This window comes from Tiliqua scincoides, chromosome 4 (genome assembly GCF_035046505.1).
Source record: "Tiliqua scincoides isolate rTilSci1 chromosome 4, rTilSci1.hap2, whole genome shotgun sequence".
In the NCBI taxonomy this organism is placed as follows: Eukaryota; Metazoa; Chordata; class Lepidosauria; order Squamata; family Scincidae; genus Tiliqua; species Tiliqua scincoides.
In genome coordinates this window covers 33,414,806-33,436,406 of record NC_089824.1, presented here as the reverse complement: position 1 = coordinate 33,436,406, position 21,601 = coordinate 33,414,806, and the positions used below count along the sequence as shown (strand labels likewise).

At 42.7% G+C, this 21,601-nt stretch overlaps 2 protein-coding genes across 2 annotated transcripts; both read right to left on the bottom strand.

Annotated features, from left to right (window-relative positions):
- Positions 1-4,084: 4,084 nt before the first annotated feature.
- On the bottom strand, positions 4,085-8,837 carry LOC136648002 (myelin P2 protein-like). The gene is made up of 4 exons (XM_066623937.1): positions 8,765-8,837; positions 6,912-7,084; positions 5,709-5,810; positions 4,085-4,152 (listed from the first exon to the last, which is right to left on the bottom strand). Exons 1-4 carry the CDS (start codon positions 8,835-8,837, stop codon positions 4,102-4,104), a joined length of 399 nt encoding a protein of 132 aa, XP_066480034.1. The 3' UTR covers positions 4,085-4,101.
- Positions 8,838-14,620: 5,783 nt separating this feature from the next.
- On the bottom strand, positions 14,621-20,778 carry LOC136648041 (fatty acid-binding protein, adipocyte-like). Its single transcript, XM_066624003.1, has 4 exons — positions 20,632-20,778; positions 17,808-17,980; positions 16,628-16,729; positions 14,621-14,840 (listed from the first exon to the last, which is right to left on the bottom strand). The coding sequence occupies exons 1-4, from the start codon at positions 20,702-20,704 to the stop codon at positions 14,790-14,792; spliced, it is 399 nt and encodes a 132-aa protein (XP_066480100.1). The 5' UTR covers positions 20,705-20,778; the 3' UTR covers positions 14,621-14,789.
- Between the last annotated feature and the right edge of the window lie 823 nt (positions 20,779-21,601).

Here is a 21,601-nt window from a genome sequence, read left to right as displayed (position 1 = left end):
TTATAAATAGAGTGTATGAACGCTCACGTAAACATGTTTAAACCCCTTTAAGCTGAAACACAGAATGTGACCAAAGAGTGTTTTCAGAAAGGTCTGTATGGTTTCAGAGTCTCTCTTTTTCCAATCTTCCAAGTTCTCTTAATATTAGTCAGGACAAAAGCTTCAGAGTTGAGTTGATGTTACCTCTGCACTGATATAATGTTCCTCTTCCTCACTTGTTTTTGTCTTTAGTGCTATCAGCAAAGTTGTACTTTTCCTGTTCTGGAAAAAACTCCCAGCTCCCATGACACTCTTGCTAATGACTGTTGCTCTACAGAAAACTTGCCAGAGAGAGAGAGAGAGAGAGAGAGAGAGAGAGAGAGAGAGCGTATAAAACTCCCTAAAACAGTGAAAGAACAAACAAAAAGAAATGAAGGCAAGAGGGCAGCTGAGCAGCAAGAGGGCAAAAGAGCATCTCATACAGAGGGTAAAAATGACATAAACCAAAGAATCCTTCAAAGCTTCAGCTATTCTGGGTGCAGCTTATCGCTCTCCATCCTCACCCACTCAGTGACAGTGCTCCTTTTTACAATGATAGTAGTGTTTAGCATGTTTGTACTGCATACGTACAATTTAGCATGTTTGTACTGCATACGGTTCCATTTTATGGAGATTCTTAGATTTTCCAAGGTTCTGGTGTGTGTGGACAAATTTCAAGGTGAACACATGTTCTTGTAATCAATTGTATGTCATACAGTGCCCATGTAGAAGTGTACAACATAGTTTATAGAATGGCCTTATAGCATGGCCTGTGTGACTAAATGCAGGTTCAGGAAAATAATTCAGCAGCAGATCTTCTAAATACATACTGAGGCTGTCATGGCTGGAATGCCCAATAGTCCAATTAAAAATGTCAGGGCTTATAAGAACATAAGAACAGCCCCACTGGATCAGGCCATAGGCCCATCTAGTCCAGCTTCTTGTATCTTACAGCGGCCCACCAAACGCCCCAGGGAGTACACCAGATAACAAGAGACCTGCATCCTGGTGCCCTCCCTTGCATCTGACATAGCCCATTTCTAAAATCAGGAGGTTGCACATACGGATCATGGCTTGTAACCCATAATGGATTTTTCCTCCAGAAACTTGTTGAATCCCCTTTTAAAGGCATCCAGGCCAGATGCCATCACCACATCCTGTGGCAAGGAGTTGCACAGACCAACCACATGCTTGGTAAAGAAATATTTTCTTTTGTCTGTCCTAACTCTCCCAACACTCAATTTTAGTGGATGTCCCCTGGTTCTGGTGTTATGTGAGAGTGTAAAGAGCATCTCTCTATCCACTGTATCCTTCCCATGCATAATTTTGTATGTCTCAATCATGCCCCCCCCTTTCTAGGTTGAAGAGGCCCAAGTGCCATAGCCTTTCCTCATAAGGAAGGTGCCCCAGCCCAGTAATCATCTTAGTTGCTCTCTTTTGCACCTTTTCCATTTCCACTATGTCCTTTTTGAGATGTGGCAACCAGAACTGGACGCAATACTCCAGGTGTGGCCTTACCATAGATTTGTGCAATGGTATTATAATATTAGCCGTTTTGTTCTCAATACCTTTTCTAATGATCCCAAGCATAGAATTGGCCTTCTTCACTGCCGCCGCACATTGGATTGACACTTTCGTCGACCTGTCCACCATCACCCCACGATCTCTCTCCTGATCTGTCACTTCATATGTGAAGTTTTGATTTTCCCCCCAATGTGCATGACTTTACACTCACTTACATTGAAACGCATCTGCCATTTTGCTGCCCATTCTGCCAGTTTGGAGAGATCCTTCTGGAGCTCCTCACAATCATTTCTGGTCTTCACCACTCAGAAAAGTTTGGTGTCATCTGCAAATTTAGCCATCTCACTGCTCACCCCTGTCTCCAGGTCATTTATGAAGAGGTTGAAAAGCATCGGTCCCAGGACAGATCCTTGGGTTGCACCGCTTTTCACCTCTCTCCACTGTGAAAATTGCCCTTTGCCACCCACTCTCTGTTTCCTGGTCTTCAACCAGGTCTCAATCCAGGAGAGGACCTCCCTCTAATTCCCTGCCTATGGAGTTTTTTCAGCAGCCTGTGGTGAGGGACCATGTCAAATACCTTCGGAAAGTCCAGATATATAATGTGTACAGGTTCTCCCGCATCCACATGCCTGTTGACCTTTTCAAACAATTCTATAAGGTTCGTGAGGCAAGACTTACAGAAGCCATGCTGATTCTCCCTCAGCAAGGCTTGTTCATCTATGTGTTTTGAGATTCTATCTTTGATGAGGCATTCCACCATCTTACCCGGTATAGATGTTAGGCTGACCGCCCTATAGTTTCCCAGGTCCCCCTTCCTTCCCTTTTTAAAGATCGGTGTAACATTTGCTATCCTCCAATCCTCTGGCACTGTGGCCATTTTGAGGCACAAGTTGCATATTTTAGTCAAGAGATCAGCAACTTCATTCTTCAATTCCTTAATAACTCTTGGGTGGATGTAATCAAGGCCCGGTGACTTATTGATCTTTAACTTATCAATTAGGTCTGAAACATCTTCTCTTTTAACCTCTATCTGACTTAACTCCCCGGTCAGGAGGGGCTGTTCTGGCAGCGGTATCTGCCGTGAAGACAGATGCAAAGAACTCATTTAATTTCTCTGCCATCTCTGAGTCTCCTTTTATCTTCCCTTTCCCTCCCTCACCATCCAGAGGGCCAACCGCTTCTCTGGCGGGTTTCCTGCTTCTAACATATTTGAAGAAGCTTTTATTATTTCCCTTAATACTGCTGGCCATGTGTTCCTTATAGTCTCTCTGGCCTCCCGTATCACCGTCTTACATTTCTTTTGCCACAGTTTATGTTCCTTTTTATTCTCCTCATTAGGGCAAGACTTTCATTTACAGAAGGAAGCTTTCTTGCCCTTTACGGCCTCTCTAACTTGGCTGGTTAGCCATGCGGGCACCCTCCTGGACTTAGTTGAGCCCTTCTTCCTTTGCGGTATACACTTCCGCTGGACCTCTGTTACTGTTGTTTTAAGCATCCTCCATGCACTCTGGAGAGATTGGACTCTTTTTACCTCCCCTTTCAACCTCCTTCTAACCAGCCTCCTCATTTGAGGGAAGTCTGCCCATCGGAAGTCAAGGGTTTTTGTGAGAGATTTACCCAGTGCTCTTCCCCGGATGTGCATGTCAAAACGGATCGCAGCATGATCACTGTTCCAGAAAGGCTCTGTAACATCGACATCTCTAACCAGGTCCTGAGTACTGCACAATATTAAATCCAGAGTCATCTGTCCTCTGGTGGGCTCCATGACTAGCTGCTCTAAGACACAGTCATTTAGCATGTCAAGGAATCTGGTCTCCTTTTCGTGACCAGAACACAAATTGACCCAGTCAATATGAGGATAATTGAAGTCTCCCATGATTACAACCCTGCCCCTCCTTGTCACCTCCCTGATCTGTTTCCTCATTTCAAGGTCCCCTTCAGGTTTCTGGTCTGGAGGATGATAGTACGCCCCCAGTATTACATCACTCCTCATGGCTTGAAGGCCATGGTCCAACAGAGTACCTTCAAGAGTACCTACCATGGTCCAACAGAGAAAGGTGCTCTGTTGGACCATGGCCTTAAAGCCTAGACATTTTTAATTAGACTAACAGAGTTTCTGCTTTGCATGCAGAAGGTCCCAATTTCAGACATCAGCAGCATACAAAAAAGAAAAGGCCTCCGTCTGAAACCCTGGAGAGCTTCTGCCCCTCAGTGTTGACAATACTGAGCTACATGGACCATTGGTCTGATTCAGTATAAAGCAGTATTATATGTTCAAGAAGACAGTACATGTTACTAAAAAAAACAAACCAACCCTTGGCAATGTCCCCAGAAGGGCCATCTGCAAATTCTTTAACATACTAGAATAACATACCTGTGCTTTGTACAGTGGTAAGCCTTTATTGAATCACTATTACTTACACAACAATTTTGAAATGTAGGTTTAGTTGTTCTTCAGTAAAAGGAAATGAGGAAAAAAAGCAGGTTGATGACATTTTCCCCCATGGCAGTAATGTAGATCCAATGATACGGACTCAAGCCAAGACACATGGAGTTTCGTCACACCTTTGTATAGACTCTTGTGCAAGTGGTGCCTTTCATGCTGCATTCCTAAAAGATAAAAAGATAATTTGGACTCTGCATTCATTGCCTACTGTAGTAAGTAGTACTAGGTACATGCATCAACCTCAATTGTCTGGATCTTACCCAGCAGAATGCAGATTGTAGAATCAGTTGTGACTCCAGCTTTTTGGGGACCTGGAGCAAGAGACCTGTGAGGGTCCTCCAAATGGCTCTGCAGGCGAGGGGGAGGGACCCTGGTGTTCAGGTGCTTGAAAAATTTAGCTTTTTGCCCTTCCCCTTCCAGGAATGCCTGTCCCTCCACAATTGTGCCCACATGGTTCCTACATTACTGGATAGTGATAGGGAGTAGCAGATGCAGCAGGTCCTTAGTGTTTCAGGAGTTGGCCAGACATGGTTGTTGGCCCTTGTGTAGGCATGGGCCTCTGAGACATGCCCCACTAGGTTTCACTTATGGAGCCATCCCTGAATCGAATACCCTCTCCAGGGGGTTCTTCTTGTGCTTCTTGTGTATGGAAATACTGAGTTATACATAAACTCATAAAAAGGTTCCAAAACTGTCTTCTCCAAATTCCAAAACCTTGCACGAAATTTCCTATTTTATTCTTTCAAATACTTATTGAAACCAACCTTTCCACAAAGCCTTTAGAACAGGGGTGCTCACACTTTTTTTGGCTCGAGAGCTACTTTGAAACCCAGCAAGGCCCGGAGATCTACCAGAGTTTGTTTTACAATGTTCGCGCCATCATAACATATAACATTTATGTGTACAATGTATGTTGGTGTACCTTGAGCCCCACTGAGTATAACAGGACTTACTCCTGAGTAGACATGCCTAGGATTAGGCTGTGAGGCTGCAATCCTAGCCACACTTACCTGGGAGTAAGCCCCATTGAGTACAATGGGCCTTACTCCCGGCATTTCCTCCCAGAAGCACCTGAAGGGGGGGTCGGCACTCCGCGATCTACTCATTTTGCCTCGCGATCTACCGGTAGATCGCGATCTACCTATTGAGCACCCCTGCTTTAGAACAACCCCATGATTCACTCTTGTAATTAAGCTGAAGTTACAATTGCATAGTTTCCGTTTCCCCACCGCTCTGTCTCTCTTGTGTCTAAGAAGAAAATGGTGGAGGACGTGGCAAAAGTGAACTCACAAAAGAAATTGGATACTAGACTACTGCTATACCACAATGTGAAATTGTGCTATTCTACCGAAAGCATCTTTCCTGCTGCAACCTTCCAACTAGAGCCCAGTCCCTTACATCCCAATCCTGAGCTCTTTAGCACCGGCAGTACAAGTGTCGCAAAGGTGCTGTAAAGCACATCTGTGGTACTTGGAGAGAAGGGAGCACTGGCGCTGGGCCAGTCGGTGCTGAGCCTTAGCGCCACTCGGAGGGCTGGCACTATTCATTTTCACAGTCAGGCTTTCTGCAAGTCTTTGTTGGGCACACTCCTTCAAGCCCGAATCACTACAAAGGAAGAGTTCAGTATGTGTTCATATTTCTTTCATTGAAACAAATGGGGGTTAAGGGGGTTTGACATTGTCTGGATTAGGTCCTGAATAATTTAGAACAGTTTACTTACCACCACCATTTTCCCATCAACTAGTTTTCTCCTTATTGTTGACTCCTTGCCATTCCACTTTTGCACTTGAACTAATGCGCCTTTTTCTAAATTTACCACAGTCTGCAAATTCCCAAAGAACAAATATACTTTGATTAATAATTTATTGAGGAAAGAAGGAGATATACAGTACAAGCACATACACCACTAACTGAAGGTTGCATTCTGCAAACATAGACACACACTAATAGCTGCAGCTGGATGTGTAAAAGATACGCTATTTTCAAACACTTATAACCAGTTTCTGTTGAACTATGGCTGCAGTCCTAACCACATTTTCCTGAAAGTAAGCCCCATTGAACAAAATAGGACTTACTGGTTAGGATTGTCCTCTATGTCTGTGCCAACTTTCAGCTTTTGAGTCATGGAAGCATGGTAACCTGTTGTTGTTGTTTTGGCAGACACATACATAGACAGAGAGATTTTTTTTCCTTTCTTACTCTACCCCTAGGTCTAATCTGCCTAATCAGGATTACATTTCATACATCTAATGAACTGTGATCCAAGGAATTTTTGCCACAGCACACAGCTCATTTTGTTGTTTTTTCTGCTGCAGACTAACATAACTACCTCTCAGAGAATATTTATACACATCTCCCTTTCAGACTTCAGTAGTAATTGGGATATCCTTTTGATTAAGAAAAGAGTAGTCATTTGAGTTGTATTGGCAACTAGATATTTTGAAAGTGTACTTAAAGTATAGTACATTCTGCTTGTTTTGCAGCATAACTGGATATATCCATCACCTTGCCGAGAACATTTTACTCACTGTAACAGCAGTCTCCAAACTGGAGATGACTGTATCCCGAAAAAGCCCTCCCCATCCCAAACACAGCTTACCATTCTGCCACGACACTGTGTCACTTTCAGACTGATCTGGGCCCAGGGACATGGAAGCACAGCTCATGGGGGGAAGGGCTTTTTCCAAACCCTGGATCTGGTTTGGAGAGTGCTGCTCTAAAATCTGAAATGGTACCTCTTGAGTGATTTGAAAATGTCTTACTAGCATATCCATGTTTTGTAATATCTCCCATTTCAAATGATCTTGGTTTAAGCAGGCCATGTGCTGAACGTGAGACCTTACAGAGCATTTTAAGAGGAACAAAATGCTTTCTACTTATGCAATTTGGAGATTACAAGAACAAATGGGAAAAACTCTCTCACCTTGGTTTTCCTGTTATCTGCTGTGGTCTCATGAAATTCCTGCCCCAACCTGAAAGTGATCTGTGTAGTTTTGAAGGCACTTTCGGTTCTGATGGTTATCTCGTCACCCTTCATGCTGATGATGACTTTGGGCTTGGCCAGGCTGCCAAGTTTGCGGGTAGCCAACCCCACTCCTACAAGAGAGGCACAGAAAATATTGTTATACGCCTTGTGGCAAGTAACTCTGTATTCTGTGACACACATTACAAAATCACATTAAAAATATCCATTGAAAGGATAAATTTAAAAAAGAAGACGAAAACGTCAGCAACATGAATAACCACAAATGTCTATCTCAGGACTAACTTTTAATAAACAGGGCTTTCCACACTGTATCTTAAAAGGTAAAGGTGAACTTCTAACCATGCTAAGGTTTAAAATGGCAAGTGATCTCAGAATGACAGTAAATACCACTGACTTGAAGAGAAGCCCAGAGCCAACAGGCTGCTTTCAGCACTATTTCATGACATTGACATTTTCCTACTGATCAAGATGGCAGTCTCATCAGTTGAGGACCAACTCTTAAGGAATCACAGCTTGAATGAGTGAAACAATTCTAGTGGAAAGGTTAGCGTTTGAAACCATATCTTGAAATCAGAACTTTCTGTCTATGGTTTTTGACCTGTTATGGCTCATCCACAAGTACAGATAATGTGTTATTGCTGCACCATCATCAAATGATGAATGTGCATTTGGGAATCATGTAATTAGTTATAAAAAAAACATATGGCCCAGTCCTATCCAACTTCCCAGCACCAATGCATCTGTGCCACCAGGGCATCCGGTGCATCCTGCAGTGAATGGGAAGACAGAGGCTTCCTCAAGGTAAGGGAATGCTTCTTCTTTTATGTTGGGACTCAATTGCAGCTGCATTGGTGCTGGAAGGTTGCATAGGATTAGGCTCATAAGTACTCTTGCATATGAAGTACAGTTTGTGTCATTTCCTCATGAATACACAAATGTAAGCAGCCCAGTCAGAGTTCTCATCAGAAAAGTAATTCTTGGATCTTCCTTTATACATGATCTACACATCTTTTCCCCCACACAGAGTTTATCTTAGGTGTCACTACACACCAGAGTCTTTAAAATACAGTAGGAAATTGTTTTAAAACCATGGCCGATAATCTATAGGAAGTTGATTTCTGTCTGGGCTGAGCAGTACATCATTTTCAAACAGCTACAACACAATACCATAATCTTTAAAATTCTCCAAACACGATGTAAAGGAAAACATGAACATGTAAATGCTAGCCAATCTTAATTTTAATTCTGTTGTAATTCCTTAAATCCTAATTCTTTGTCAAAATTGAAAACCATGTTTTTATTCCAAACATATCAGAATCAATCAGTTAGACATCTTCAGGGATGGAGTTTAGCTCTTGAAACAAACAGAATTAATCTGGGTCATTTATGTAGTTACATTGAAAGTACAATTTTCTAAAGCCTTATATAGAACTTGTAAGGTAGCATTAAAAGGATTTTTTTTAAAGTATGCTTGATACATGACACAGTTCTGTGAAAAAGCCCCAATTCATTCACATAAAAACAGAGGACTATCAGTAGTAGGTGAAACTGTACAGAACACAGATCACTGAATAATTCAACCATTTGTTTCTCTTCTGAAACGAAATGAAAAGACAGCCTGAAAATGATTAGTAAGACAGATAAAATGAATGCTCTTTTCACCCTTCCTTTCAAGATGCTGAAATTCCAAGTGAAGGAACCTGACTGAAAATTTCACAGCTCTCAGAAGAAGACATGCTGGAAAAATATAGCAATGCAGCTTTGATCACCAGATCAAAAAAATGGCTCACCCAATTCTTTCACGTAATCATCAAAGTTTTCACTAGAGACAAGCTTCCAGGTTCCCACAAATTTGTTGCACATTTTTGCAAGGCAGGGTCTCCCTCAGAGAAGTGACAGGAACAGTTCCTTGGAGGAGAAGGCTTGTATGAGCCACACGTATCACAATGGTGTCTTTTTAAAAGATGCCCAGGTCATGTCGTTCTTAGGGGCACCCAACGCAGATGGAGAACGTCAGAGGCCGAACAATAGGAACTTTGTCCAAAGCCATTCATGTGAGTGCCAGAGACAAGCAGCATTGCGCCTGCCACCACCTCCTCCACTATGTCATAAAGCAGACCGGTTAGGGTGGTGATGTGGAGACGTTAACATGAGCTTGGTGGTGTTAAGCCTGAAGAAAGCTCTGGCACAGTAGCAGAGTGGGACACCCTGAAAACAACATTGGTTCTCAGAAGTATCCCGTGAGAGTGCGTAGCAGACTGGGCCCTTGGACACACACAATGAGATAATTTTCAAAACACAAAGATGTCACAAAGATGTTTGGGTCTCTAATCACATCAAAACCAGAGGTTTGAATTCATAATGCTATAGCTTGAATTATATTGGCTTTTTCGTATACTGAGAGTCCCTCTTTCACAATCACCTAAGCATGTTTCCAACAAAAGTTTTTATCTGGGCTCATCTACCTCTAAGACAACTGGTAGTCAAGAACTGAAAATGTACCTCAGATGGCACACAGATGGCACAATAAAAGCAGGGCAGTGGAAATGCAATTGTAAATCCTGCATGATCATCAGTTAACTTTTCAGCCTTACACAGGATCATTAAAAGCCAAATTTGCCTTTCACACATGCACAGCAGCTGAGGGAAGGGATGTTCTAAAGCGTTTTAAACCATTTTTGTCCAATGTTGCATATACGCAACAGCAAAAATAGATACTTCTGCAAAAGCTGTTACAAGTTCTGCATCACGACCTTGCACTTTTAAAGCCCAAACCCAAAGTAGTTAACCATTTCGCTCCACCACCACCCTGCCCCCGTCTCTAAACATAATGTTCCCTACTGCTGCTGCTGGAGCTGTTGCTCATGTGCTCAAAACCCAGCTTCCAGATCAACACAAGAGGTTTTTTGAGCAAGATGGATGCAGTGGAACCTGTAGCTGTTTGTGGGTGACTCAAATTCAAGCCCATGGTGACACACGAGTCAGGAGTGTTTTGTTGAGTCATTGGCATGGGTGACAAGTCTCTAGAAGACACTGAAAAATTCTGATTTTCATGACTTGGACTCGAGTCACCTGACTCGAGTTCCCATCCCTGCCCTTACTAAGGAGCAAGCCCTATTGGACACTGTAGGATTTGCTTCCAAGTAAATAAGCATAGGGATTGCTTTGCAAGGAACCTTAGGCATGCAGAGGAAGCTTTTCTCTACTGCTTTTAACTGAGTTATGCAAGCAGTAAAGTTTGTATGGCTTGCCTCAGTTAGAGTTAGCATCCTTCAGTCTCAGAAGACTGAGACTGGTATCACGCTCTGAATGGTGGTTCTGGAACAGTGTCTAGTGTGGTTGAAGAGGCCGATTTGGGAGTGACAATCCCTTCCACAATGAGAGCAAATGTAATCTGTCCCTGGTCTGTCTCCCTAGCTATGGGCCTTCCTTCTTTGCCTCAGTCTGTTGGACAAGTGTCTCTCCAAACTGGGAGAGGCCATGCTGCACAGCCTGCCTCCAAGCGGGATGCTCAGAAGCCAAGATTTCCCATCTGTTGAGGTCCATTCCTAAGGCCTTCAGATCCCTCTTGCACATATCCTTGTATCGCAGCTGTGGTCTACCTGTAGGGCACTTTCCCTGCACTAGTTCTCCATAGAGAAGATCTTTTGGATCAATAAGTCTAAAGGGTCCTAAAGCTGTGGTCTACCTGTAGGGCACTTTCCCTGCACTAGTTCTCCATAGAGGAGATCCTTTAGATCAATAAGTCTAAAGTCCTAAAGATCAATAAGACACCGGGCCCTGATGGCATCCACCCAAGAGTTATTAAGGAATTGAAGAATAAAGTTGCTGATCTCTTGACTAAGATATGCAACTTGTCCCTCAAAACGGCCACGGTGCCAGAAGATTGGAGGATAGCAAATGTCACGCCTATCTTTAAAAAGGGAAAGAGGGGGGACCCGGGAAACTATAGGCCGGTCAGCCTAACCTCTATACCGGGTAAGATGGTGGAATGCCTCATCAAAGATAGAATCTCAAAACACAGACGAACAGGCCTTGCTGAGGGAGAATCAGCATGGCTTCTGTAAGGGTAAGTCTTGCCTCACGAACCTTATAGAATTCTTTGAAAAGGTCAACAGGCATGTGGATGCGGGAGAACCCATGGACATTATATATCTGGACTTTCAGAAGGCGTTCGACACGGTCCCTCACCAAAGGCTACTGAAAAAACTCCACAGTCAGGGAATTAGAGGACAGGTCCTCTCATGGATTGAGAACTGGAGGCCAGGAAGCAGCGAGTGGGTGTCAATGGGCAATTTTCACAATGGAGAGAGGTTAAAAAGGGGTGTGTCCCAAGGATCTGTCCTGGGACCAGTGCTCTTCAACCTCTTCATAAATGACCTGGAGACAGGGGTGAGCAGTGAGGTTGCAAAGTTTGCAGATGACACCAAACTTTTCCGAGTGGTGAAGACCAGAAGTGATTGTGAGGAGCTCCAGAAGGATGTCTCCAGACTGGCAGAATGGGCAACAAAATGGCAGATGCACTTCAATGTCAGTAAGTGTAAGGTCATGCACATTGGGGCAAAAAATCAAAACCACATATAGGCTAATGGGTTCTGAGCTGTCTGTGACAGATCAGGAGAGTGATCTTGGGGTGGTGGTGGACAGGTAGATGAAAGTGTCGACCCAATGTGCAGCGGCGGTTAAGAAGGCCAATTCTATGCTTGGGATCATTAGGAAAGGTATTGAGAACAAAACGGCTAATATTATAATGCCATTGTACAAATCAATGGTAAGGCCATACCTGGAGTATTGTGCCCAGTTCTGGTCGCCACATCTCAAAAAAGACATAGTGGAAATGGAAAAGGTGCAAAAGAGAGCGACTAAGATGATTACGGGGCTGGGGCATCTTCCTTATGAGGAAAGGCTACGGCGTTTGGGCCTCTTCAGCCTAGAAAAGAGACGCCTGAGGGGGGACATGATTGAGACATACAAAATTATGCAGGGGATAGGGAGATGCTCTTTACACTCTCACGTAACACCAGAACCAGGGGACATCCACTAAAATTGAGTGTTGGGAGAGTTAGAACGGACAAGAGAAAATATTTCTTTACACAGCATGTGGTTGGTCTGTGGAACTCCTTGCCACAGGATGTGGTGATGGCATCTGGCCTGGACACCTTTAAAAAGGGGACACGTTTCTGGAGGAAAAATCCATTATGGGGTACAAGCCATGATGTGTATGCGCAACCTCCTGATTTTAAAAATGGGCTATGTCAGAAGGCCAGATGCAAGGGAGGGCACCAGGATGAGGTCTCTTGTTATCTGGTGTGCTCCCTGGGGCATTTGGTGGGCTGCTGTGAGATCCAGGAAGCTGGACTAGATGGGCCTATGGCCTGATCCAGTGGGGCTGTTCTTATGTTCTTTGGACATCCAAACTTCAGACAATACAAGGTATTTGGTACTTTGGACAGTACAAGGCAGTAAACATTGCCTTGCAAGTTCTTTTCCAGCTCAGATGAAAATTCAGGCCAGAGAGGAACACAAGCCATCTCCCTATCTCATCCTCCCAGTTATTCCCCCATCACCAAGCCCCTTCTTCCTGCACTTAATTATTTTGCTCTCTTCAGTGGAAAGAGATTCTTTTTTCTCCTCCTCTTTCTAATGCCTGGCATGCTGGTATGACTGATCACCACGCTCAAGAAGCACTGGGAAGTGTCATTTTTTCTAGTTCTACTGCTGAAAATGGCACCAGGAAATGTCAAAAGCAATGGGAAAATAGCACTTCCCAGAATTCTTTGTCAGACATGCAGCCATAGTAGTGTGTCATGTATTAAGGGAAAAGGAAGCCAGATGTCTATTCCTTCCCCTACCACTGCTGGAGCAGCAAGAAAGATGACTGCAAGGGAGAAGGACCTGGGCGCAGGTCACAGGTTGGCAGGTGTGAAGGGGAAGGAGACTGGACTCCGTTGTGTTCCCAATGACATCATTAGGGGTGTGACCTGAATTGAGCTCCATACAAATAAACAATTTTTTTGAGCTGGAGGTAATTTATTTATTTTTAATAATCAAGTATTGATCCTGATTAGGGAGAGCTTGCCCAACACTAATTTAAAGTCCTCAGTTAGGTATAGAGTAAAAGCACAGCCCAAGCCAGAGAATATACTAACCAGGGCTATTTTTAACAGCCATAGGATATATACTGGCACTCCGGTTGCCTGAAACCAATATGAATTCTGGATAGGCTAAGGAATTCGGCCCTTTCTGGGGCTGACCTGTTAATACCCCCCTTTTCAAGAAAATGTGCAAACAGGCAATCTCTAGGCAACTGTATGCCTAAGATACAAATGCACATGCAGAAAAAACCCTATTTTATTAAGAATTCTGACTACCGAACTAAAAAAAAATTAATCCAAGTAGTTTCCTTTCTTCCCTTGTTTCACCTGAATGGAATTACCAAGTAAGTCAACTTCAAAGCTTTTGGTTGCTAAGATTCTTTCAAAGGATTGCTAAGAGTTGAAAATGCTGACCAGAAGGCCTGCTATGTCCTAGAACAGCTCTAGCCAGCCTATGTATCACCAAGGTAGGCACTAGTTAAAACCTGTCACAGACAGATTTCTAATGGGCCTGACTCTTGTAAAAACCTAACATTTCACATCTCAGTAACCCTGTCAGGCCTCTAGGGCTGCAGATGAATCAGCAATGGACAAGCAAAAAGTGACCTCAAATAGAGCTTGGGTAACACCAATTTAGGTTAAAAAAAAGCAAATGTGTCCAACACCTATTCAGCTTCTGGGAAGCAACCAATGGTAGGCAATAAGCAACAGCTCCTCTTTCCATAGTTGGAGGGTAACATATTGACAGTTGCATGATCTACATAAGCCCTCTTCAGAAGCTTTCCTCCATGCATTCCTGTATGAGGATGTGTGTGCACAATGTGGGGCAGCGCTGATGGTACCATAATGAAGCCCTACTCTCAGCGCTCTATTGGATCAGCATTTGTTCCTGAAGACAAGCACTACTCCCAGAGAGTATGGAGCTAAGTGGTGTGGTTCCTGAGGGACCACCCCAATATTTTCTAGTGCCTGAGGTAGTACTGTCCCCTCCAGCTATGGTGATGCTCATCCAACATTCTAGCCCTCGATTCATCTCCATGCTTCTCTCTGTCAATGAAGCATCCAAAGGAGGGCAAAATTCTACAAGTTAAGGCCAAACTAGGCTGAATGGAATTCCATGACTGACATCTGAACATACACATCAACAGGAAGGGCAAAGTTCCCAGTACTTCCCTCCTGATGCCATCACTCCCTATAGCTGCTTTTGGCCAGCTTTAGATAGCTGTTGAGTTAAAAGCTAGGCTAGATGATCTCCCAAGGGGCTTGATGTATCATTAATGTGTTCTGCAGTATGCTGGGGTGGATACGATAAGGAATTGCAGCCCATTTTCCTGAAACTAACTCCAATAAAGAGTTTCATTTTCACCTGGGAAAATATGCACATTTACATATAATTGTACAGTTCATGAGTTGGAGCTTTCTTTAGAGCAGAGAATGTTATACAAGGTTTACTGTACCACTTCGAGTAGTGAAGCTTGGGCAGATCTCACAAAACCTGAACTTCTGCTTTGTTTGCAGTTTTATTGTGGACAATGAATAAGACCAACATAGTTTTCTCAAGGCAAATCCTTTATTGTATAATCACATCACATTGTTTTAAATACAGCATTTGGAATGGTCTACGTTTCAGCTCTTTGAAGCAATAGCACTGAAGGCCTCAGCTCCCTGAATTGAGCTCCATCCTTCTGTGCAAGAATAGGACCTTGAAGCAGAGGAGTCTTCATGCTTTCTCATAGACTCTTGTACAGACAACATTGTTCATAACACATTCCTAGAACATAAACACACAGAAGTATGAGTAAATTGGTACTCTTGTTTAGCATATGCAACATGAAACTTTTTAGGTATTATGTTGTCCAAACAGAAGCATTTGAAGAAACCCAATGAGTTTAACTTGTCCATTACAGTATTTTCCAATATAAGATAGGAAGATGTCTCCCCAAATCACCAGAGACTAACTCCCTTCATATGCAACCAAAATAGTGCAGAAGATGGTACAATCCCACATGGTTGTGAGCAAGAATGATACAGTCACAGGGACTTTCATAGCAATGGGCACCCACAATGCAGAAGGCTGCTGCTGTCAGTCCATAGTTTTTTTGTAGTTGCCATGCTTAGGAATGGCTCCAGAGCAACCAAGGGAGAAGCAGGCCTTATCCACCACCCCCCTCCTGATAGTGACATTATTCAGAATTGAAATTCAGATACAAGAGTTAGTCCTTTCTAGACTGGAGTCATGCCCTTCTTTACTTAAAGCCGTTTCTGTCCAACGTTGCAGATACGCAACAGGGATAAAGTGCTTACATCTGTGGGCTGGGCAGAAATGGGTTAATACAAAAATCAAGAAAGAACTTGTATTTGTTTAAATACTATGCTAAACAGCTTGTTTTTCCTAGTCCTGGTCCCCTGGTCCAGAAGCTAAGACCTGCAGGTAAGTACCAAGAAACCATTGCTGGTTTTGAAACCTGAAACCATTTTTAAACCTGAATCTACATACATACCAACTAAATTATGAATTGCTTCATCTATGTGATGATAATATCTAGTTTGGATTGCAACTTCTTCTGCAGGACTGCCTCCAAATATCTCATCCCCTTCCCAAGGGTAAATAAGTTCCAAATACAACTATTTAAGCACAGGCTGTAGGCATTATACTTCACGATAAAACTGGAACTAGAAATGATCCCAATACCAAGGTGCTGGCCTTGACCTTTGAAATCCCAAGTAGTCTTATCTTTGGTTTTATTGCTGTCATTTTGCAGGCGTAGCCTGCTCTAAGTACCAATAATCCTTTGAAAGGGCTGGCAGCCAGCAACCAACTCCCAAATTATGGTAGCTTCTGAAATAGGAACTGCTCATACCATTAGCATTTCATATACTGATGAATGCATGCTCCATTTCAGAAACAGGAAAAAGCCAACTATTCTGCTAAACTTTGGCTAATAAGTCAAAGGAGCAGTCACTGTTTAGATATTTTCTAGTATTAATTTTACTGTTTTAACTAGGCAGCTTTGTTTATCTCCCATTAAAGGTGTCATCTCTTATCATTTCCCGACACAAGATCTGGTGCCCAGTGACATCCACACCTTTTTTTGTAATAGGGAAGACTGTGCAGAGACTTCCCACATTAGATGTAAAGCCAACATTCATTTTGCCTAATTGCCTGGGTCCTTCTTTAGTCTGTATATTATACTCAGGATTGATAGTACACACGTCAAGTTCTGCAGCCAAATGGCAAAAAAGCCTCTGTACTCTTGTAAAAATATTGAATACCATGTTCTACCATAAATTCAAACACATTTAACTTAGCTTTTTATAGGCCTACATTTTAAGCATATCCTGAGAGCCATTTTGATATCAATTTAGTGTTTGCATAGCATGCCTCATTAACTTAATGGGCAAAGGAACTCATTTGCTAGGAGCATTTATGTTATTGGACTTGCCAAGAACATTTGTGCCACCTTGGGTTTGCTTCCATTTCATTTCCTTGCATTAACTTTGTTTTTATCCTCATACCTCACTGCAGCTTGAAAGAAAAAAAAAAAAGAATTTACTCACCACGACAAGCTTTCCATCACCTATTTTCCTTTTTATCGTGGACTCTTTGCCATCCCATTTCTGCAGCTGATTGAGGGAGCCATTTTCTAGTGTCACAATACTCTGCAAAGGAAAAGAGAGTAGCAGTCATGTTGGTATCCTAGCCCAAGAAGAGAGCCAATAGTTGCAGAAGGCATCGCAAACCACAAATCACTTAGGGGCTCACTTCAGACATCACACCAAACAAGAGTTAAAAGGAAAACTGTGGCTCAGTATGTCCAGGTTGACATGTCATAACTATTGAGATCACTCTGGCCAAATTAAGACATGTTTCGTTATGCTATGCCAGGGGTATCCAAAGTTTTTGGCAGGAGGGCCACATCATCTCTCTGACACTGTGTCGGGGGTCAGGAAAAAAAAGAATTTACATTTAAAATTTGAATAAATTCACATAAGTTTAAATAAATGATTAAAGATGAACTTATATAAATGAATGAAGGTCTTGCAATAGCTCAAGGCCTATAAACTCCAAACAAGGGAGAGCTCACTACTGCACAAAGCAGACTTTTCCAGTACTAGATAGCATGAGACTTGCCAACCCCAGGACTAGCCTAAGACCTCCAAGCACCCGAGGTTGTGTACCAAGCACTGCCCCCTCCTTTATCTGGTAATGTGCCAGCTTCTACCTCTCCTCTTTGGTTCAATTCTTCTTGCTTTTCAGATCCAGGGAGCAGGAGAAGCTCTTTAAGTAGTAGAAAAAAAGTGGGTAGATAAAGTGGGCATCCCACCAGCCTGCTGCCCAAGGTGACCATTTCAGCCAGCCTCAGGGATAGGCCAACTCTGGCTGATCCCCTTGCTTCGAACCAGAGCTCAGTTCTGAAACCAATTTTGGATCAATAGTAACCCATGCACAAACCACCCACATTCAAGTATGCCAGATTAGTAAACTGGCCATTGAGGTACTCATGAACACCAGCAGCTTCTAGACATTTATCACTACCCACCCAGGGAGATTACATTTCCACGTTCTTCACAGGTAGATGATGAGTTTCATGCCTTGGTAAAGAAAATATAGGTCTTTACCACCATCCCCAGGTGAATATTAGGTGCTCTGAATTTCCTCAAGGCATCTCTAAGCAACAGACTCTCTTGCAACCATAAGACTCAAATCAAAAAGCTTTACACAATATAGGGTGCTTACTTTTACTTTCCTGTCATCTGCCGTGGTCTCATCAAACTCTTCCCCCAACTTGAAGGAAATCACCGTGTTCTTCAGGCTGCTCTCTGTTTTGATGGTTATAGTATCACCATTGCAGCTGATGATCACATTGGGTTTGGCAACACCAGCCAACTTCCTTGTAGCATATCCTACACCTAGAATGCAAACCAAACACCATTAGGGTCTCATACCCATCATAAACATGCGACTTTGGTGACCTGCAAAGACTCAACCAGTTATGATGGCAGCACAACTCAGACTGGGTTGCAACAAATTCTTGTAGAACAGAAGATTTAAAGCATAGCATAGAATAGACCAGACAGCAAGTTCTCAACAGTAATTTTACCATTACTTCTCTGGATCGTCATCTTGACAAGAGTGAATCATTCTGGGAGCATGGAATGGGTTCAGCATATTCTGCTGCAGTATTTAAAAGTGCCCCCTAGTTTACATGATTTCTGGTGTAGACCATTTCCATCCACTGGTTCATGTATCATCTGGCTAAAGATTCTCTGTAATGTCTCTACAGGTGTTCACAACTTGTGAGCTTTACTCACTTTAATACTAGGCATTCTGAAAGCTAGAGCTAGCAAATAAAGACTTAAATATTCACTTATCCAAGTTAATAAAACCATTTTTATTAACCATTTATTTTTATTAACCATTTTTATTAACCATTTATTAAAGCATTTACTACATGCTAGCCCAGTGGTTCTCAAACTCTCTGGGAGAGTTTGAGAGCCACTAAGTTCTTACGTGGGCGGGGGGAGGCAGCAGGGGCAGGGAAAGGCAGCGGCATGATCCCCAGGATCGCGTACCCAAACCCCTGCAGCCTCCCAGGGGTGTGGGGAGCCCGGTGTGAACTGCAGCAGGGCTCCCCACAGCAGTGAAAGTAGATGCGGAGCAATCGCACCCCACCTCCGCTACAGAAGTACCCAAGCCCCTGCAGCCTCCCTGAGCGGCGCGATCCTGGGGATCATGCAGCTGCCTCCTCAATGCCTCCAGGCTGCCCCCAACCCTTAAGGGGGCAGGGGCCAGGGCCCGCAGGCTGGGGCATCGCGACGCCCCAGTTTGAAAAGCCCTGTGCTAGCCTGTTGAGTCAGCAGGACCTCCCCCCCCATAAATACCAACTGCAGGGAGAGAGACACCATTCAAATCTAAATTGGTTCGTCACAAATTATAGTGTCTCATTTGACTGCATCAAAAGCCACTTGAAACTGTAAGCAGCATTAAGTAGGCAGAATGTTGCCAGACTCCTATATGAAACCTTGATAGCAGCCAGCTTGCAGTTATGGAAAAAATGCAAGTTTGACCAGTAACACAGCCCAACACACCTTTTGTTTCCTTAAACACCAATTCCTGGGTATATTTGGGGTGCCGATTGCAAAAATGGCATCCATTTTGCCCTATCATGTCTAGTTTTGGAGATTCACTAAAGGGGCTATACTATATCTCCAAAACTAGATGTGATAGGGCAAAATGGATGCCATTTTTGCAATTCATATCAAACCACCATAAATTTTGGGAAAAACTTTTGACCCTCAGTTTTGTAGGCCTGTGTAATTAATGCTAGATTTCAGAGAGCCAGAAGATGGCTTTTTATTATAGTCAAGTTTTTTATGCTTGAATTGTAAGTAACACTGAGGAACCTTCTTGCATGCAAATCTAGTTTTCCACAACAAGCTTTATAGAACTAGAAAGTAACTTCAAACTTTGGCCTTCGAGACTACCGCTAAAAATTCCGCCATTTCCAAACATTTGGAACATTTAACAATTAACATTTCCAAAGCTGTTCTATTTTATTATGTTATTTATTCTCTGTAAACTTTTAATATGCCAATAAAGGTACTGAAGTGTGTGTGTGAACTAGAAAGTAAGGAGCCAGGCAAGAAGGGCACTAAAGCTAGAAGGATTAGCTAATGGTCAGCATATAGATACATGAACTAAAGCTCTAGTATCAGGTGCCCACTTATTCAGATGTAAGCTTAAACAAACAAAGTGACACATGTACAAGGAAACATGTCTTGAAATCAGGATAAATGCCCCGTTGGAACCATTACCACCACAAAGCACAGTCCCATCCTCACCTTCTAAAACCCACTATTAGAAGACTCACTAAACAGCAAGTTTACTTTTCACAGCCAGAACCCCCCCATGAATCAGAAGTTCAGCTCTGAAGTAGATTAGCCTAGAAGCAAGGGAAAAAAGAAAAAACACAAGCCCCTACCACATTCCTAGAGCATCTAATCTTTACAGTAATCCTAAATGTAGCTTAAAAGTCACTGGCCACCCACAGCTATTGCATAGTTAGCCTTTCAGCCCTTTGTGCCCCCAACAGTAGATAACTGAAATCCCCTCCATTAGCTCTTTAATTGAAAGTAGTTCTTTAATCACTGTACAGCACAACGTTAGAGTTGTTCATAAGCAAGTTCAAATGATCTTACTTCCTACTAAACACATGTAAGGTTACTATGCAGAATAATTTAAAAGCAAATCCAAATAAAGACAGCTTTAGATGCATGTTAAGAGCATCAGGTCTAGAAAAATAATTTGGCCTAATGTAGCATTCCACTCTCTGTATTAAGGAGTCCTAAATCCATTAAACCCAACAATTCAGGAACGACAACAAAAAAGCACAAACTACATGCCCCCAAAAGGCTGCAAGATTTAGGAGTAAGCCAGTCTGCTGGCAGACTGAAAGACTGGGTATTTAGAACACACACAGACTCAATTTCCAAGGAGCAAAGGCAAATACAAAATTCCTAGCACAACCATATTGAACAAGCACAAGCCTTTGATTTCTTACCAAGTTCTTTCATGTAATCCTCAAAGTTCTCACTGGAAACCAGCTTCCAAGTTCCCACAAATTGGTCACACATTGTGAAGAGTTAATGAAATCAGCCTCCCAGAAGAATTACACTACCAAGGAAACACCAGCTCTACCTAAAAAAGAAACCCACTGATGACTTTAAAAAGAAACCTGGACCATGTGACCCTTTAGGATTACCCAATGGTAACTGAGTGTATCAAGGACTGAAATTACCAGTTTTTCCTCCTTTCTCATTCACTAGGTCAAAAGTGCTATTACTCATTGGCATATGGAGCACTGTACAGTATTGTCAGCACTTAATTACTCTGCTTATGTAGCTGTGATCATTTTCTTCTTCATTTTTTAAAACGTGTTTGTTTTTAAAAAAAAAAAAATCTTTGGTATTTCTAGACCACAGTCATTTACTAGATCACAATTTTGTTTTCTGTACTTATGGCTTGGCAATAATTACTCTGGGCCACAGGATTAGGCACTCATGAAAACCATTACTGTCCTTTTTTATATACACTTGTACAGAAATATTGAGGGGGGGAAAGTCCCTCCAAATCTTTAACTCACATCCCAATCTTATGCCTGTCTACTCAGAAGTAAATCCCACTGAAGTCAATGGGGCTTACTCCCAAGAAAGTGTACATAGGATTGCAGCATCAGAGCTCAAGCATGCCTACTCAGAAGTAAGTCCCATTATGGTCAATAGGGCTTACTCCCAGGTAAGTGTGGATAGGATTTTTGCCTCACAGCCCAATCCTATCCACATTTTTCTGGGAATAAGCCAGGGAATATTAGGAATTGCTTGCATAGACATGCATAGGATTGGACTGTTATATGACTGTATCAATATGGAACATTACAGGGTTACCTTTCACATCTGGTAACCCGAGCATGTGCCATTGACATGTAACAGGACCCAATTCTGAAAATATGTACTGTTCAATGAAAAATAATC

Bases quoted from the DNA above. Each gene is read 5' to 3' on its own strand.
- LOC136648002 (XM_066623937.1), bottom strand. From the start codon at position 8,837: ATGTGCAACAAATTTGTGGGAACCTGGAAGCTTGTCTCTAGTGAAAAC. The intron at 7,085-8,764 runs GTGAGCCATTTT...CCTCTCTTGTAG, and splicing joins TGATTACGTGAAAGAATTGG to GAGTGGGGTTGGCTACCCGC. The intron at 5,811-6,911 runs GTGAGAGAGTTT...GGGAATTTGCAG, and splicing joins CAGATAACAGGAAAACCAAG to ACTGTGGTAAATTTAGAAAA.
- LOC136648041 (XM_066624003.1), bottom strand. From the start codon at position 20,704: ATGTGTGACCAATTTGTGGGAACTTGGAAGCTGGTTTCCAGTGAGAAC. The intron at 16,730-17,807 runs GTAAGCACCCTA...TTTCCTTTGCAG, and splicing joins CAGATGACAGGAAAGTAAAA to AGTATTGTGACACTAGAAAA. The intron at 14,841-16,627 runs GTGAGTAAATTC...TTTATGTTCTAG, and splicing joins GTGATGGAAAGCTTGTCGTG to GAATGTGTTATGAACAATGT.